Source organism: Fulmarus glacialis, unplaced genomic scaffold (genome assembly GCF_000690835.1).
Source record: "Fulmarus glacialis isolate BGI_N327 unplaced genomic scaffold, ASM69083v1 scaffold12886, whole genome shotgun sequence".
Taxonomy (NCBI): domain Eukaryota; kingdom Metazoa; phylum Chordata; class Aves; order Procellariiformes; family Procellariidae; genus Fulmarus; species Fulmarus glacialis.
Window position 1 is genome coordinate 1 of NW_009217537.1, and position 19,962 is coordinate 19,962.

General features: G+C 37.5%; 1 protein-coding gene across 1 annotated transcript in view; it reads left to right on the forward strand.

Annotated features, from left to right (window-relative positions):
- The first annotated feature begins 824 nt into the window (after positions 1-824).
- APLF (aprataxin and PNKP like factor) overlaps positions 825-19,962 on the forward strand; it is a 23,003-nt gene continuing 3,865 nt past the window's right edge. The window contains exons 1-7 of the mRNA XM_009579712.1: positions 825-935; positions 2,328-2,454; positions 5,173-5,351; positions 8,105-8,493; positions 14,658-14,783; positions 17,317-17,363; positions 18,781-18,819. Coding sequence (XP_009578007.1) covers positions 837-935; positions 2,328-2,454; positions 5,173-5,351; positions 8,105-8,493; positions 14,658-14,783; positions 17,317-17,363; positions 18,781-18,819 — 1,006 coding nt within the window. The 5' untranslated portion in view covers positions 825-836. The remainder of the gene's footprint in view (positions 936-2,327; positions 2,455-5,172; positions 5,352-8,104; positions 8,494-14,657; positions 14,784-17,316; positions 17,364-18,780; positions 18,820-19,962) is intronic.

Sequence of the window (19,962 nt, forward strand, 5' to 3'; positions counted from 1 at the left end):
GGGGGCAGAGTTCGGCCTCGTGTGTTTCTCTTCACGATGGAAAGGTAAGGTCAGCTGGACGACGTGTGCCTAATGCAAAAAGCTGTGGAAGGGACAACAGTGACTCCCGAGTGGTGCTGTGCAGCGAATACCGCAGTAATTAGACTTTTTTTTACCTAATCCTTTGTGCTAGTGAATTGACTGGTGGAAGGACAAAGCGTTAAAGGGAAAACAGTTGCAGTTTCAGTGCACTTTCACGACTGAAAAGCATTTCAGATGTGGTGGCTCTGAGCTGAGGCTTTTAAAACCTCAGCTTCAAGCCCCTGAGTACGGTGGTGTCACCTCGGAGCTGCAGACTTGTAGCCTTTGGTGAGAACTTAACAAGAAGTGCCGGATTCATTGGGCATCTGATCCTGAAAACTAATCTTAACATTGTTATCTCACTTTTACTATAGAATCAAATTTTGAGAAGCTGCACAGATTTTAAGGTAGAGCAAATTCTAAGCTGTAATTTCAGCTTTCTCAAAGTTTTGTCCTGGCAGTGACTAGTATAAATTGTATAGTTAAAACACAGTACAGTAGGGGTCAGCAGCAACTGGAAAATCTTTGGTTCAAAATACTTTCAGTGGAAGGTGGAAAGGAAGGCATGTTTATATCCTCTCTAAGTTGATGTAAGAGTATGTTACCTTCAATTTAGAAGTGCATTAATGGCAAATGTTCAGACCAACTTCTGTGTTTAAGTGAAAAGTACATGTTTATATTCATGATGAGTTTGACTAGCTAAAAATGAATTTGCTTTCTCAGAAAAAAATCAGGAGGCTGATGCAGAAGAAGGACCAACTGTTCATCCTGTTGAGATGTCTTATAACCCATCATTAATAGAACTGGCATGTTCCAACTCTGAGATCCAGGGAACCGCAAAAATGAGAAAAAATGATGCTACTTCCAGACGTTTGGTGGGTGCTTAATTTTTAAATTAAACTTAATATTTGTAAGCAAATATTCATGTTGAAAATGAAGTAAAGGTGTTGTGTTTTCTAAACCTTTCTTTTTTTCTTTTTCCCTGAGAAGTAAACTCTGACAAAGTTGTATGCTCAAAACGTCTTGTTGTTTTATTGATCGGAATTGTATGTTATACAAGTGTATAAATGTGTTTCTGTTGTGTATTTATGTTTATGACAATTACGCTGCAGTAATTACTTCTCTGGAATATACAAAAATTGCTATTGCTACAGGAATATTTTGAACTAACGATACGGTAGCTGAGTTCAGTACAAACTGAACTCAGAACAAAGTCCAGTTCTGGTCTCTGGTCTGTATCAGCAACTGTATTGTAAGTACCTGTGAAGGCTATGGGAGTGAATGACTGTTCTCCCAACCAGCCTAAAAGCCTCTGAAATTTATATCTGGAGAGCATGCAGTTGGAGCATAGATACCTTGTGCTGGCTAGAATATCTGTTCATAGTGTATTAGCAGCCCATTTCATTTGAATTGTACAACTGTGATTGAGTTGTGTTGTCAAGATTCATACAAACACACAGATGAATAACCCTCCCTTTTTTCGCTGGCAGCTAGCATCTTGTCCAGCAAAACAGAGTTTTCAAAACAAGCATCTTTTGCTTTTTTTAAATGTTGCTGAGTAAAAATGGCTTTCAGACAGTCTGATAAATAATGTATGGAGCCAGTGGGATTATTCTTAGGTCTTCTGTTGTGTATCCAGCAATATAGTCCTAAAAGGGACACATTGGTCAACATCATTGTACGGTAGGTAACTACGTACAACAAATGAAATGTCTGCCTTTACTGTAGCTGAGATTCCTGGGATGGATACTTACCTTTTTAGTAACTAGAGATTCAAACTGATACTATTACTTTCAGTACATAAGTACGTACTGAACATGACTTTGGTGTATTTAATTTGTTTACAGTGGAGTTCCTTTCTGGAGAAAGAAATTGAGAGAATGCTAACAAGACTTTTCTGGGTTTTTTTGACAAATAGGCATTTGTTTAGTAAAACTCCTTTTTCTCTTATTTCTAGGTGTTGAAACTCTATAGCAAGATGCTGATATAGCTCTTCTATGAAACTTTCAGTCGTAGCCTTTTGGATATTTATTCCAAAGGTCTAAGGAGGGTTTTTTTTACTACGTGAAGGTTTCTATAGACATTGTTTTTCTGAGTGAGTAGGAACTGGGGGTTGGGGGGGGGAAATCAGGCAAAAGGCACCATCCAAAAAGTAGGCGGTTATCCAGGCTGCGTTTGAAGGACGTAACTGTGTACAAACTTGTGTTCTAGTTTTTCCACCTCTTTTGTAACTGGAGAAAGGTAATAAAGAGTAAATATTGTTTCAGGTTCCTCCTGATGATGATAATGAAAGTGAACAGTCAAAATCTATTCAAAGGAAGAGAGTGCTTCCATCTTGGATGCTGGAAAGAGACCTCCTGGTTCAGAGGATTTCTGAGCCTGTAATGAAAGGAGGTAGGTTTGCAGCGTAGTGTGCTTGCATACCAATGTACATTTATGTGCTTTCATCTCATTTTCTTAAATTATAATTCTGGTAGTACAAAGTATTAATTTCTTACTTCTCTTTCTACGTTCTGTGCCTGGCAGCTGACAGAGACCGACTTCTGTTGTCTTCTTTGTCATCAGTTTTATGGTGTGACACAGCTCTTTCTGATCAGTTAATTTTCTTTCTGTTCTTTTGTTTATGCCAGGTAATATACTCTCTTTGGACAGCTGAACATCTGATGTTCTGGAGCCCTTTCCTAGAAACTCACCTGTTTTTTTTAGTATGTAAATTCTAGGTAGTTTCTGTACCTTTAATTCCAAGCCTCCTCCACATTTAAGTCACTGATTGCCCTTCTAAATTTAGATTCTTCTAATTTCACGGGTTTTAAAGGTGGTTTTTTTTGGGTGGTGGTGTGTGTTAGTTTATTTTTAACTGTGACCGAATCAAACTTGATCATTTAGTCCAAAGTTTCTTCCTAGGAGGTGCAGTTCATCACATTCTAGTAGTTTCTTACTAGTATGAGGCTAAAATAGTATTGCATTCCCTCTTGTCCTTTCCGCAAAAGGAAATTGCTGAATGTACGATAAACTTCTACCACTGTGTATCAGCGGTAACAGCAGCAGAATATTGTGTATAGTCTCTATCAAGAGGAGACACAAGAGTGTCGCGTTGGCACAATCCCAAGAAAATTTTCTAGCATGTCCAGCTTTGGTCCTGGGATCTTGTAAAGAGTTCTAAAACTGCCATTAGACATTCTCTGACAAACTTATTGCAAGGCATTTATTGCTTTGATGATTTTTATCGATGGAACTGGAGGACTAAAGAAATGAGAGAAGGAAAATGACTATGTACATTAACGGTGCTCCCCCAGTGTTTCTGTCTTTCTCTGTGCTGAAGGCAGCATGCCTCACCCTGCTGGCCGTTCTGTGGTGAGGTGTGAGGTGGTTTAGGTCCTAACTGCTGAGTTTCCTTCATTAGTCAGTCTAAGTGTATGAACTGTGGCCAGTGTGTGCGTGTCCGCTCCTCTGCGTCCAACAGCTAGTCTTTAATGCCTCTGATTCCACGTGCTAGTTCTGCTGAGATGGTGTAATGGAAAAATTTGGCTCTTGATGCCAGAGCAGGCCTGCAGAAGTATTTCATGTAGTGTCTGACCAATTGCTGCTTATCTCCTGTAGTAAATGCAGGTGTCTGGATGGATTGACCTGGGCAATTCTGGCTTTAAACTCCTCTGTCGTATGCCATCGGCTACCCTGCCTATTCCTTTCCTTAAAAGCTAATTTTGAGAAAATTATAAGAAGCAAAAGAAACTTTACCCTTTTTTTTTTTTCTTTCTTCTTTCCTTTCCAAATCCAGACTGTTCCCTGCTGGCTTATTCCCTTGGATGTAAAAATTGCATGTACCAGAGGACTTCTGCTGGCTATGTTGAGTTGTTGAGTCCTGCACTAGTCTGATTGTTTTCTTATTTTTCGTTTTGGGTTTTTTTTTTTTTTTTTGGGGGGGGGGGGGGGGTGTTGTTTGTTTGTTTGTTTCTCCACAAGTACTATAATGTTTGTTACATGTGTATATAATGTTTGTTTCAAAGACTGAACATTTTGATCACATAAGTGCTGAGATTTGGAGCTGTGTGGGCAAGGGACATCTGTGTGCGGTTGAATGCCTGCCCTTGAGGGAGCTAGGGATACATACAAACACTATTGGAGCCAGTTAAAAATTTATTATGTGAAATAACGATTCCAGCTTAGAATGGGCTGCTTTAATAAAACAACCAATCTCTTCTGCAAATCTCGTATTTCCTTAAAATTGTGAAATGGTTTGTATCTTTTTAGGGTGGTATTGGACGGAAAGGTAGAGAGTATAATGAAAACGCTGCCCTTTTGTTTCTCTTCTGTATGTCTTCCTACTGGAAAGGGAACACTGATTTGTTGTTTTGAAGTCAGACATTAACATTTGGAAAGATTCCTTGCTTCCTACAGATGTCTCTGGCATGTCTGTATTTTTTGAAGGGGGAGAGTTTTTGAAGTCTTGCAAAATGATGTGAAGCATTTTTCTTCTGAATGCATTTTACAGCAGATGGAGCTATAACAAAACCGGTACAGTGGCCCTAGCTGTCTCCCAGCTATGTATCCAGAAAATACTACTTCAGTACAGAGAACTTAGAGTTTTCTGGGATGTGAAGCTTTACAAAGAGAGGCACAACATTTGCTGTCTTTCTCTTGGTTACTGGCTGATGAAATAATCAACCATGATGTGGTTGACTAGGCAAGTGGGCATACCCTGATTCTAATTAATTGATGTTTGTGTGTAGTCTCGTAGTCTGAAATTATATTTACTTGAAAGCCAGTAGTAAAAGTTGTCCTTGGACGTTTGGTTTACTTGATCAGCTCCCATTGTGAAATGAAATTGTCGGTCATACTGATACAGTCAGTCCAGAATATCCTTTGCCACATATTTATTGTTTTCCTTCAAATTTCCCTCTCAAATGTCTGTTTCATTCTAAAACATACTTTTTACTCCTATAAGCGGGAAGTGAAAAAATGTGTTGTTGAAACAGCACATGCACAAGTGCTGCTATTTCTTCTGCTTTTTGCCCAGTGTTCTGCTTCGATGTAGCTTTAGATTTCTCATGTGATCAAGATTTCACTGTGAAAAGTTGCATTCAAAAAGTACCCTTTTATTTTTCTTTTAAGGTAGTAGAATGAAAAAAGGCCAAGGACGGGGAGAAAGTAATATGGAGTCATTAAAATCAGAAGTAAATGTGCAGCAGAAGAAAAGATTAGCTTCTGAAGAAACTAGAGAGGATTTTGAAGGTGAAGAGCAAGATCAAGGGAAAAGGAGCTGTCCTTTCAACCCTGTCCCTTCATCTCAGGTAATTTTTTGGCTCAAGGCAGAACCGTGGTATTTCAAAAAATGAGAATGTAGTTGGCAATGTCATGCTGAAGGTTGGGTCTACAACATAACTATTGGTTCTGCTTGTGATTTGTTGTTTACCAGTTGTTTTGAAATGCCAGTCCATTGGACAGCTCTATAGCAAGGATCCTGGAAGTCTTCAGAGACTTGGTTTTCTGCACTTCCTTCTCGGGATCTGGGATTTAGGCCCCGAATGTTCCACAGAAATACCAGACTTTCAGCTTTACAGCAAGAGGCTGGAAGACATGGGCCAAAGTACTGGTCCTGGGAGCGGCTTGGTGTGTGGTTTCTTTTTCCAAGAATCCTTTAGGGATAGGTGGTGGTATGACACTGATGTCATGTGACACTGGACTTTGCCCAAACTAGTGCCATTCTAGTTGGTGAAGTTTTATGGTTAGAAAATTATGGTATGTGGCTTAGCAACTGCTACGTTTTGAAGAAAGATAGCAAGGAGTGTGCTTATGCCACTATCTCAAAGTCTGAGTCAAAACAAGGAAAGAAAAAAAAGTAATCTGAAATCCAAAACCATCTGTGGCAATGAGTGAACAGACACTTCAGTCCAGCTGGTCAATGTGTCTGTGTGTCTTGAAAGTACAACTGCATTTATAGGCAGTTAAATGCTTACTGATAGCACCCTGCTAATAATGAAAAGAGAAGGATCATTATGAAAGACAAAGAAAGCATCTTCTGGTAAGAGCAAAGTGAGGCTTTCCCTGACTTTTCCTTTAAGTGAACAACCTGGGGAGGTGTTTCTAATCTCTAGCATTAGAATTGCCTGGATCTGTTCTAGGATCTGATAAAATACTATTATTTGGTATGCTTCATCAGTTTTGACACTGAAAACAATTGGGGGTTGGTGTTGTTTTTAATTAGATCTTAAGGTTAACTGAAATGATCTACTCACAGAGAACATTCCCTTTAAGGTAGTTTTGATATAACACAGTGCCATCTTTTATCTGAAAAAGTGTTCGGAGTGGTGAGCTTTGTTGTTGGCTAGGTACATTAATACCAGCTGCAGTGCTATTTTCTCTTTGTCAAATTAAAAGGTGAGTGACTACATAATGAATTATTTCATTTTGCAATTTGTAAGTATGAAGCCTTACTTATTTTCTTCTAATAATTTCATAAATCATTTTTATCTTGAGCACAGTATAAGAAATTGCCTTCAGAACTTTGCAGAAAAAATAATGGGTTTAGTGCAAGCAAAAGCAATAATCATAGAGAGCTCTAAAAGATTGGAATTTTGGTATCAAACCCAGAATCACTCTCCTGCTGTCCTATTTAAGGCGGTTGAGAAAATCTGCTGTAGGGTAGGAAGTAAAAAGAATCTTAAATTTTTCTAAGTGCCAGCAGCTGCCAGATGGCAGTAAGGTCATATATGTGTTATAACCAGTGCCAATAGTTCTGTGGTCTTTGGTTTTCCTTGATTGCAAGCTGCTTTTTAACTAGTCACCATAATAAACGTGAAAGTGTTTAGTCTCATTATGTACAGTATAGGCAATGGATTGAAGTATGTAGTAGAGAAGTCACAAGTGGGAGTGGCAAATTAGTCCTTATTTGCTAAGCTGCAGTTGTTTGCTGAGCCTAATTTTGGGAGTCTTGACAAGAGTCATGTTTGTCTCTGATTTGACTTACTAAATATGCTGCTGTCAGGTTCATTTGATATTAATGCTGACTTTGCCCTTTCTTAATCGCATTGCTGCTCAAATATAATTGTCTCTGGTTTTATGAGGCTTGCGTTGAAAAGAACAAAATCAAAGAGGAAACCACCAGCTGATTTTCAAGCTCTGCCAAACACATCCGTGTAAACTAAGTATAAATTTACTGGAGGGGGAACTTAGATAATAAACTGTAGAGATCAGAGACCTTTGAATAGTTCTGTAATGTATCAGAGTAGTTCAGCCTTCAACATAGGAGTGCTTCCAGGTAATGTCTCAGTTGTCGGGACAACGTTCTTGTCTTGGTTAAGCATCTTGTATTCTTTTTCTAAAGCACTCGTCTTATTTTAAATGTACATGTGTTCCAAAATTTAAAATGCATTATTTGTCAAAACGGAAATCATTGCCTGATGGTATCTACTGACAAAGTGTTTTATGATTTAGAGTCACGAGCTGAAGGATTTAAGATGTATTAGGGTGGGGTTAAGCTCAGGGTGTATATAATGAATTCCTGTATATCTCCCATGTATAGATAAATACATATATTTTCCATATATCTTGGTACTTAAGGGATTAAAATTGATTCTTGTATAGGAGTGTACATTCTTCTAGAGTCTACTGTATCTTCACATGTATAACCCCCATTCATTTTTCAGGAGCAGTACTTTTGATTAAAAGTTAATTTAAACTGAAGTCCTTGGACTAGTCACAAACTGAGGTGGTGAGAGAGGAGCCTGACTGTGTTGTGAGGGAACTGAAGCTGAGGATGGGAACTTTAGGCTAAGTTTTTCTTTAACTTGTGCGTGTGCGTTCTTAACTTGAGCCTTTCGTTCAGCAGCTGTATTTAGCAGCTAACTTGAGTTTGGGAAGTGGAGTAGAAGATTTTGAAGGCTGGATCAGATGCTCTTTCGGGGTCCTTTCCAACCGGGGCTGTTCTATGATTCTCTGTTTTTGCAAACAGGAATGATGAGATGAGGCAGAGTTTGACCTTAAAGCTTTTAATTCTGAAGAGTGTAAATTTTCAGGTCCTTCAAAATGTAACCTTGTTCCACAGAATACATCTGGATTTCCTCTTGAGAGTACCATGAGAAACATGGAAGGAAATGGCAAGACTGGAACAAAAAACCCTGGAAGTTCTCTGGAAAAAAATGATAGGCAGCTGCATAGTAAATGGTCTAAAAGAGTAGGTCAGATCTCCGGTAAAGAAAATAGACTTGAGGAAGCAGAAAACAAAGAGCAGATTACTGGTTCTACAAGCCAACAAGCTCACGGGGGCAGGACTTCCCAATATTTTGGTGCCCAGGAAGGGATTCTTGAGCCTGATGCAAATCTGGATTACGAGACTGAGATTTCTGATTCAACCAGAAGTGCAGATGCTTCAGAAAGCTCCAAACAGATCAAGCATAAGAGGACACCTTGCATGTATGGAACAGGCTGTTACAGGTAAAGCAAAATTAAAATTAGCTTAAGACAGCTTATTATTAAGAAGTAATGTATTAGCAATGGAAGAGAAAACAGTAAAGTCGTTACAAGCTTCGATTTGAAAAAAATCTTTTGGTAAGCAGGGGACTGATGAGAAACAAATAGCATAACAAGAATTTTAAAAGTATAAAAAGAGGAGCCAGGATGTCTTGCTAACTGCTAATATAACCCAAACAAGGGATGAAATACTTCAAATTAAAAGATGAAGTGTTGTAGGAAATAAGAAACAAAGGTCCATTTTAAAAAGAAAATAAATAAATAAATTAAAAAACCAAAATAAAAGCTGTGTGTACCAGGAGGGAGAAGAGATGTAAATGGATTAATTGCCCAGCATAGACCCTGTAGGCTTGTTTTATTAGCAGATGGAAGTTTTGTGAAAGGTGATTGTATTTATTGAAGTAATTGCATGCTCTGTGATCTGAATATTTGAAATACTTATTACCTGTCATTCCTTAAATAATCAAGAATTACTTCTATTATAATTTGGCCACTCTGCTTTTTTTCATTAGCTTCCACTCCCTCCCTAAAAACAGAACAAGGCATACTTAAAAACTCCATGTTAACCCTTATCTGGTCAGTGTCTTTGGTAATACAAGTGAGGAGTTTTGTGTGTGTGGTTTTTTTTTTTTTTTCCCTTTTCTCTCACTCATATCCTCTCAATTCACAGTGAAAGATCTGTCGTGCAAATCCTGTGTGGGATACAAATGTTCCAGTGAAGTTCCAAAAACATCAGTGCTGAGTGCCTGGTCTCCTGCTAGTTCTTTCTGCCCAGAAAAGTTCTGGAGTGCCATGTGTTGATATATCGAGGGGATGATACAACTCTAGAGGTGGTCTTGAGGCTAGCAAATGACCAGTGATCTGAGAACTGCATTGAGGAGAAGGTTTTGAGCTCTAGGTAAATCTGTAAGCATGAAAGATAAGGCTAAGCTGGGAAACAGTGGGTCCTGTGATTTTATTTTTTTTATTATTATTATTTCCCCCCTCAAGGGGCTTGAGCAATAGGAAAAACAGTGAGGTGGTTAGAAAACAAGCAAGCACAAGTAAATGGGTTCTTGTATATGTTTGGTGTGCCTAATGCTGCAGATAAGTGTGTAAATCAGAAGGGTAAAGCTGTTGTGTTAATGAACGCATCAGACTTCCAGTTTTCACATAGCTTGCTTTCACATATCTCAATTTTTGCCCTTAATGAATATGATTAAAACATCTTTTATTAGGCAGTTAAGCTGATCCAGTAGCACAGCCTCTAGTTTGCTCCGGCTACTTTTAATTTTGCTCCCCTGTGTGGGAGTTAAGCTGATTTAATGCTCTGATACGCTGAAAAATTCCTGATGTTTAGGAAGGCAAACTGTAGTTACAGATAATATGGAGTAGGAGTCTGCGTGTCTTCCTGGATCTTTATTCTAAAAGGTTTGGCAGCAATACTTTTGGAAAATACTGCTTTATAAGAAAAAAGAATGCTCTGAAATAACACATAACAAAATCTTACTTTGTTGGAGAAATTTGTAAAGATGAAGTATGAAAAGCATCAGCTTTGATCTTCAGGAAATGTTGTGAGACTAAACCTGCTTGTTTGCAGCAAAAGAAATATGCTTTGTAGTCTGTCTTAGTATTTGCTTTTAATACAAGACCATCAAGTAGTCTTTCTGCATCAATGGGATAGCTATGTTAGAGTAAAGCAAGTCATTGCAGTTACTCATATTTTTAACAGAACATGTATGGAAGTGTGACATAAATGGGTGCTTTGAAGGAACCGTTGATCGATTTTTCATTGTGTAGTGTTTTCCCTGAGCGAAAACTAGGATTTAGAGTTGCTAAGGAAGCCCCTTCCTTTGAGGGCTCTTTTGAGTACAATGGGTAGTTGGTTTCCCTCTCCTTCGTTACTTTAACCTTATGAAAGGTGTCTTCTAACAAGATGTGCTGTAGGAGTCAACTTCTTAAATGAGTACTGCTTTGGTAACCGTAACATTTCCTTAAAGTTTTTTTCTAGGTGAGGTTTCTTATTCATAAAATGTCATTTATCCAGTACCTAAATGCTCTTCAGAGTTCTAGTCTTCATTTTGTAAACTCCTGTTAAGAGATACTTGTCTTCTGGATATGACTTTGGCACCTTTGGTAGGTGCCTAGTGAAATAGCACAAGCTGAAAAGATTAAATGTTAGTTCTATTAATTTTATTAGATTTCTCTCTAAGTTAAACATTTAGGAAATAACTGTGTAAGCTGTAGTTCAGTTTCTTCATTTATGAATTTAAAGACACTGCTTTTGAAAGAATCAAGCTTGATGCACTCCTCTTGTTGCAGGGACTCTTCTTGTCATCGTCCTTCGGTGTCAGATTCTCTTTCTGATGTAGCCTGAAGCTTTACCAAATTGAAAGAAACTGCTATTACCACCACGAGGCAAAGTGCTCTCTGTATGTTATATCTGACTATATTTGTTGTCAAGGAACTTGCTCTTTGAATACTGTCTTGTGTTTGTTTTCTTGTCTGCTGCTTGTTTTTCCGAACTTAGAAGAATAGGGAATTAAAAACAAAAATAAATCCAAACCCAGCCATCCTTTTCAAGGGCTGCATAGAAGGGGTGCGGTAGACCTGAACTCTCATCTCTCAAACCCTAACCCACAATTTTTGTCCACAATTCTATCCTTTTGCTAGCCCGCAATACAGTGCTCTGCTGACTGGGTGTGTGTAAGTCTTGCCCGTAGCTGTCAACGCAGGGCACGCTCAACCAGCCTTTGGATTTGTATGTGCATTCTTCTAAATACTTTGCTCTTTGTTTGTTTGTTTATGAAAATAAGTATTTTTCCTTTCACCTTAAGCTTGTAAATCTGGCAGCTGAAGACCTGCATCTGTCTTTTTTTGAGTCCTGTCTTCTAATAAGACTTACAATTTAGAATTTACAGACATCTTACGTGCAGCTGTGGCATAGCTTCAGGCTTGAATTCTATGGCTTTATAACTAGTGCTGGTAATTCATTACATTTTCACTACCAGTTTCTTTAGTAGCTGAGAAAATAAGCCCTTGAGGTGGCAGGGGTCTTCTGCATGTGATTATGAAGAGCCAGGGATTCTGACCTAATCAGTTAAACTTCCTTTAGAAAAAGGTTTTAAGTTGCTTTTGGTAGCTGCACAGACAAACAACTGTCTTAAATATTTCACTGAGCAATACTCAACTTCTGCTTGAGATGACAGCATTGATTCTGAAGAACTTTATCAGTTTTATTTGCATAATTTTTATTTGCATAATTTTCTGCATCATGAAGTGTGAGTACACAAATTCAGAGCTTCTGTGAAAGGAAAGTTGCAGTAACTGTGCGAGTATGTTTATGAGAAGGCAAATCTCCCATAAAACTTTATTCTTAAAATAGGCTTTTAATTGGTTAATTTTTGTGTGAGTAAAGCTTAATGATTTTGTTTTGATCAAATGAATAACATATTCCTATGCCGTGAGGTTTTGTTGTGAAACCAATTAACTGTGGAGTGCAACTCATGGTGTGATAGATGTTGTGCTCTTAGAACTCAAATCTCTTGTGTCTTAAAAAAAAAAAAAAAATTTAAAAAAACCTCTCAAACAAACCAAACCCTTAATAAAAGAAGGGTTTTTGCAAGAAGGGAAAATGTTTCCTTAATATAAGCTATGCAATTCTCTGCTTCTATTTATTTTGCTGGATATCATTGCACAACACATAGAGGTGGAATAAGTACAAATTATCTGGGTAAAGGTGAGGTAAAATACGATGTTTCTACTAGTCCCTGAGCATCTGAAGTAGGACATGTTTAAGATGCTTCACAGGCAATGTATAATTTGAGGAGCATCATCCGCTGGCCCAAAGAATCCTGAAGCCTTGTGGTAGGGGGTGTACATCAAGACCGTTTTGTTTCTCTTCTTCCTTCCTCCCACACTACTTTCTTTTTCTTTTCTCTCCTCCAGTAAGGGCTGTTTGGTGTTGTCCAAGTAGGTTTCAAAGTAAATTTTTCAAAGGAAATGGATATCTCCTAAAATATAATAGGTTGGCTAACTGACAGCTATTAGGCCATCTTTCCTTGGTGACTATGATGCTAGATGTATCTTATTGTAGGAATAAATATAAAAATGATTTCACAGAACATTAGTTGCTTCTGTATCCCCTTGAGAAGATGAATTGGGTCTCAAGTGACTCAGAATTCTTGCTAATATTGCTAATAAGCTAGCTCTATGCATTTAGAAAACAAAGCAATTAGCCTCTAAAATGACTTGGTTTCATCCCATTTATTTTTAAATGCGAAAAGAAGTAGGCAGCCAGCCTGAACTTGATGTAAGAAGTGATGTTTCCTGAGAACTTGTGGTAGAGTAAATGACTGGTAAATGCAACCTTGCAATGATTTCTAGTGAAACAGTATTTATTTGCCCTACAGTTTGCAGAAATTAACAGAAAAGACCAGGACAAGAAGTCTGTCAGCTATGTAAATAGATCCAAGGGATACTGGGTCTTTGATAAGTAGCTCGTTGCAGGGTTTATCTGTAGCTTGCTTGTTGAGCTTCCTGAGTGAAAGATACCAGGCAAGTGGAGATTTAAAGTATTAATACTAAATATCTAATCGTTTTCGAATGCCTAAAAGGAGGCCTGAATGGCTAGTAGAGCTCACGATGCATAAGTAATCATTTTGCAAAGGCTGTAACAGAAGCTCTCTTTTCTTATGGTAATAGTTGAAATGCTGAAATTAACATTGGATGTTCCCTATAAAGTTCATAAGAGGTAGTTGTGAATTTAAATGCAAGAATGACTATGATCAGTGAGGAAGCTGTTGTGTATGTAGCTAACTACATACGTGTTTCTGGCTTTGTGTTTCTAAATGCAGCTGTAACAAGTGTAAATTAAAGCAGTAATTACTCTGTAGTTTAAAGTTGTCATTCCTCTTGCTTGAGGCAAGCAGTTCACTTTTATAATTTGCAAAGACATTGAAGATTATCTAGTCTGGGAATTAGTTTGGTAAATCACTGAGGTATTTTGTGGATGTCTTTTGGAAAATAATTTATTAAAATCTCACATTCTGTGCTTTTAAATATTATGCTTAGAAAAAAGTGCCTTTAAAAGAAATCGTAGGGAAAAAGTAGATTCGCTTTTGGTACCAGTATGTTTGCTTTGACATAATTTTTGCAGTATGTTTTGATCTGTCGCGTGAATTTCTCTGGAAGTCATAACCTGTTTTTCTGTGTTCTTTTTAACATCACTTACAGAAGTTTTATAAAGCAAACTCTTCTCTAAGTAGTGTTGTTTATAGCTGCCTTGTCTTGTATGGTGTGTATGCAAACATATTGCCTAGAAGCAATAGAAATGTTCTTTCAGTGATGCATATATTTGTATTCCCTACTTGCTCACCTTGGATTCAACTGCGTAAGTGTTGCAGAGCAAAAAGTCATGGACGCTAATAATGTGCTCTCATCACCAGCGTTGGTGTGACTCAGCTACATGCAGAGCTGTTATGTCTTATGGTACAACTTCGTGTCATTGTTGTAATTTGGTATTTCAAATAAAACGTCATGGTAGCCAACCAAACTTGACAGCGTAATCAATGTAATGTCCAACAGACTGCTCCATCTGGAATAACCTGCTGGCATTTGAAGTGTTCAAGTGAATAGTGACTGGCATACAGAGCAGAAATAATAGTTGAGACAGATTGCCTGAAGCTAATATGTGACAACCCAAGAGTGTGGGGAGTGTTCAGTACTGCAGTTGTTTGGCTGTCATGTGTTGGCCCTTCCAACTTGAGCTAAGACTTCAAGTAGCAGTTTCTATCGCGCTTCCCTAGCTCCAGAGGGAGTCGCAACTGAGCAAGTTGTCCACTGAGTGAGATTGATGCTATATGACTACATCAGTAGATTGTATACGTGTTGGAAGTCTGAAACTTAAAGCTGATGGCAAATAGAAAAATTCCTGGTTTAACCCCTCTTGCAGCCTGTGCAGAGACAAAGCTTTTCTTCTGTTACCCTGAAAGTAGGTCTTACATTCTGCGTAAAGTTAAACATTAGAAGCTCCTCTTTATGTAATCACAGAAAAATGAGTTGTCACTGATTCAGTAACACCTTTTTTATCTCTATTTCTCGTGTTTAAATGGAACAGTCAGTTCTCGATACATATTTATCATTTGCAGGAAGAACCCCATTCACTTTCAGCAGTTCAGTCACCCTAATGATGATGACTATCACGAAATGGAGATTGTCACTCAGGATAACAATGATAACCGGCCTGAATGTCCGTATGGAACAGCTTGTTATAGGTAAGAAACACTGTACAAAATGGTTTTTCTCGTTTTACAGGTTAAGACTGTTCTCCCATGGAGTTACAAAATGACAATAGAATAATGAGTAATTCTTGCTGTTAATTCTGAGTGTAGCCTATCGTTATGGCTCTTTCTAAAGTCTCACTGCCTTCTGAAATTTACTGTGGACAGGCTGCTACCTTTAAAGCACCAAAGTTTGTGCAAAATACTTGCTAGTGATTTCAGCTGGTGAACATGAAAACTTGACTTTTGGAACCTATTCAATGACCTAGAGATCGACACTTTTTCACTCGTCAACATGTAGTAAACTGTTCTTTCTTTATACAAACAATTTATTGTTACATGTTGTTCTTGATATGTAACTTTTAGGTTAAATTTTGATAAAGTATTTGTTGAGATTTTGTACAAAAACTCTGTTTTAATCAGTATTTGATTTATTAGAAAGCATAATTTAGGTAACAGCAGTAAAATCCAGTTTATGGCCAACTGTAGTTACTTTTAAGCATTGTTGCTTTTCTTCAAAAGATTGTTTTACTCCATTTTGTTTCTCAATGTCTGGGTTTTACACTTTTATTTAGCAGAGTTTAATGACTGCTGTGTAATTGACACAATGGACAAAAGGATATATTTTGAGGCAATAGCACTTCTGTGGGGGCAGATTGAAACTTAACGGCTGCTGTTAATAAAGATTGTGCCTGAGCAGAAACATTTTCTCCCCTTTCTCACAGAAAGTGTGGTGATCCTGAAGAGTGTGTGCACTATGAAATGTAACAAAATGAGGGTAGCTTTTAAGAAAAAGCCATGTTATATTCAACTAGTGCAGCAAAAAGTGTTTCTCTTCTGAAAAATAGCTATGAAATTAATTTCTTATCTCAGGATGAGAAATCTGGATTTATACCGGTAACGAAATCGCCAACATACTTTTCAGGAGTACAATGGATACTTCATCCAAAACCAAAACTCTCTCTCCTTCCAGATAAGACAATCTCTGTGCTGTATTAGTTGATCATTTCTCAATCTGTGTTTCATTCTTTGGGTGTAGGAAAAGCACCCATGAAGCAATGGTAATTCTTTCAACAAAGCAACAAATGCAATTTGAATGGTTTTCGTGTTATTTTTGTTGTCTTTATCTGTTGGCTACCACTTGAAGAGAGCATAACTAAATGATCTAAATGCTATGCCTTGAGTTGGGATCAAATGGTCTGATGCTGACGATAGTAATAGTAAAACACTGAAATAGGCAATTCTTTTTGTTCCAGTACAGTGTATTTAATAGGAAGCTGTATTTCCATTTTTTTATTCAGATAACTATCACTTCTACTGCACACATAATGCACTTTGGGATGTCAGTAGCTATAGAATTGCAAATCAACTTGAAGTGTGTAAATTGGTCACAAGTTATTTGACATAAAAATAAGATTTTTCTACTGAAGACTAACTCTATTACTCTGTTCTTTGAAGAATAAGAAAACAAATAAGCAACTGATTTTACAAGGCAGTCTTCACAGCAAGGGTATTTTGTAAAATATACAAAAACTTCTGCAGTTGCATAAATTCATCTCAAGTTTCAAGCCATGTCACATGGTATGTCATTCTTAAATAGTGGGCTTTAATAGTTGCTTATTTCCAGAAGCAAAAATTAGGACAACTGAACTGGTTTTCTTCCAAAGTTAGAGTTTTTTAAAATTTTTCTGCACAAAAATAAATCAAGTTGAAACTACTTTAACATGCAGCCCTGAGAAAAGCCTCTAATATACTAACAGTGCAGACTAGCACAATATAAGTTAGACCAAGTTAAAACATAAGAGCAGCATTGGATAAGGGGGGGAAGATCAATCAGTGTGTTAATATGACCTGGATCACAGCCTGAATGAGGGGAACGTGTATGGCAGGTCCAAGAATAAGTTGACTTTAAATTTTCTTTCATTGCTTTGATGCTATATTTTTATAAAAGGCATACAAACTTGTAAACTGAACTTGCTGGATTGCAGCAGCATGTTGCAGAAGTGAGTAATCTCTCTGAAGAATCCTTCTGTGGCCTCTCCCGGTGATCTTGGAAACAAGCAGTTCTTTCCAAATTCTTTAATTTTCCCAAACTATTTAATTTGTAGCCTTATGTTTCAGAATGTGGAAGCTGTGCCGGGATGTCTCAGACCTGTAATGTACTGTGCATGCGTTGTACTTAATGCACCAGAAGTTATGTTCTGGTTTCATTTTTAGTGAGAGTAAATAATTGGATCAGTTCTTATTATGGTGAACAAATGCATCTTATCATACAACTTTGGAAACTCTCTCACCTCTTGGTTTTGATCAGCTATCTTTTTTTTTTTTTTTTTTTGAAATGCTGAAACTTTAACCTGATTTTTTTCCACACTACATTCTATAAGCTGAGACACTGCAGTAAGGCACTGGTCACAGAATTTTATTTTTAAAAGAAATGAAAATTATTCATAAAATACCAACGAGTTCTGGGCTGGTTAAGTGTGGGACAAAGTGGCAAATCAAGCTTTTACTGTTTTCTTCTTTGCAGGAAGAATCCACAGCACAAGCTAGAATACAAGCACAGTGCACCTCCAGGTAAGCCAAGTTGTTGAGTATAACTCAGAGTGGCAGGCGGGAACCCCCAAAGCCCAGTAACGGATACCAAAAATTTGGATTAAAATGCTTTCAGCTACTGTAAGGGAAAAACACTGCACTTGCGGCTTGCTTTGTATTGCACTGCACCCTTGCTCTTCTTAAGTATGCTTCTTGCCCTTGTCTGTGATAAGGAAGGTTGCTTGGCCACTGCAAACTTGCATTCACTTTTTCAAATGTTTTTCAGCTGAAGTGAGATGGGCTGGGTCAGATGCAATTGATGTAGTTTGTATGCTTTGTATCTTACATACTGACAAAAATGCTGTGTGGCAAGTGTCTATTTTCATGAGTTTAATAGGTTTTATTGAAAATTAAACATCGTTTATTGTGATATTACCGGGTCTCTGTGTTCTACTTCCCCCATTTAGAGCTGGAATATATTTAGATGTTACTGAAGTATTTCTCAACACTTCAGATGGCTACTGCAGTAAATTATTTCTATGGCTTTTCTCCTGTCCACGTAGCAAAATGTGTACACAGAAATATTTTATGTTTTAACTGCATAGATTTATGTCTTGAGATTTCATACTTACTTTTTATTCTTATTTTTCTTTTGACAGGAAATCCTCTGGTAACATACAATTTTAAAGTCTTGTGATGCTCTAAAACAAACATTGCAAGCGTGTCTGTCATCTTTCTTATTTTATTTTAAATTTTTTTTTGGACCAGTGATTTTCTTACTGAGAGAACAAATTTTTGCTCATTTGCTCTCTTAAGGCTTGGAGGGAATATAATTAAAACTGAATCTGAGTTTCTATTCTAAAATTTTCTAGTCTTTTATATTCCAGTAACAAGACTTGTTGAAAAACACAGGGGAATGGACTGTTTACATTTTGTCTGTTCTTAAAGAATTCAAAGAGATGCTTTGCAATTTTTTTTGGTGCTTTTTCTTGATTATTGGACTTGGAGATTTTTTCCCACTTGAAATCCCAATGCAATAAACTGTACTTCAGAGCAGAACAGTTATGGAAATGTAATGATAATGTATTTTACTTTAAAGAATCAAGATTATGACGTTATTAAGGAGAAATTGCATTTATGGAAACAATGGTGTAAAGTATTTAAATGCTTTGAAATAGTCCAATTTTCTCCTTAAAATTAAAAATACCAGTTTTGACGACATTTTTCTACAGATGGAATGGTTCATAATTGTAAGAACAGTTCATCTGGGTATTCTCTCAGGAATCATTCAATACAAAAAATGTTTTTTGGGGCAGGAGAACAGTTTTTATGCTTGCAAATACAGCACAGTCATTGCAGCATTTATTTTAATAGGTCAGTCTTTTATTGTAGTAACCTCTATGAATAACCTTTATGCTAGGTTGTACTCTGTCCTGACTAATAACTTTCTTTTCGTTAGTAACTGAAAGAGGAACCCGACAACGAACTTCAAAGAATGGTGAGTATGTTCTAATGTTAAGAATGGGCACATCAGCATGGGATGTGACCGATCTGCTCTGGTTTTTGGGCATTTAAATAGTGCTGGAGGTGCTTGATAATACTTACCTGAGGAGAAAGTAGTCATTTTAGTAAAACCCTGCTTGCTTTTTTGCAAGTAATAGTGCTGAAATTGGATTTGTGCCAGGCTTCCTGGATGAGCATACCTGTACTTCCCTGGAAGCAGACAAGAAAACAAACAAATATTTTAAGGAGAGACACATGTGGCTAATTGATTATTCCTTCCTTACACAGGGGTCATAATAGGATGAAAGGAATTCAATATTTCGTCCACAACTAGTTAAGGTAGCCCCGTAAAGATTGATTGCTCTTGAAACATTGAGATATTCCTTCTGCATTGCATTGACCTTTAAATAACTTTCAAGTGATACCTGTGCATGTGCTGATGAGCTTTTTTACACTTACTATAAGGTATCAATGTTTCAGGTAAGATACTGACTTATTAGGACTAAAATGTAGAAGAAGGTTAATGCCTTTGAGTTGGGGGCAGCTTTCACTGTAAACTACATATGTATCCTTCTTACTTTAGTTTCTAGTCAGTGAGGATTATGTAGTAGCACAGGCAAGCTGGAGTCTCTCTTGATAATGTAAATTGTAATACTGTGTATGAATATCTCCTCAATTTACCGGTGGCGCACCTAGCTCGCTTTGCTGCTGCCAACAATGTTAACTTATATATTGGTGGATGCATAGACTCTAGTTTTAAATATCCTTTAGGTCTGCTTCCGGGCTTCTTCTGTGTCTCAGCTTCCAAATGTGAAGCTTCCTATTCTTTCCAAAATAATTTAAAAGTGAGCTTTAAAGAGCAGTCTGAAATGCTGTCTTCACTCTCACTGGCCTGAACAAGTTCCACATGAGGCTGTGGAACTGCTCCATCTCAGGTGGAAGTTGGAACTGGCTTGTCTTCCTTGAGATCGCCAAGGTGTGGCTGGGCGTTTCCTAAAGAAATCCTCAAAATAGAGAGATCTGCCTTCTGGAGAAAATAAATAACAGTGCAAATAGCTGTAGTTAGTTTTCTAGGCAAAGTGTTTTGGCCTTTATTTCTGTTGTGGGTGGATGCAAGAGGTTGCTTTTATACTTCCTG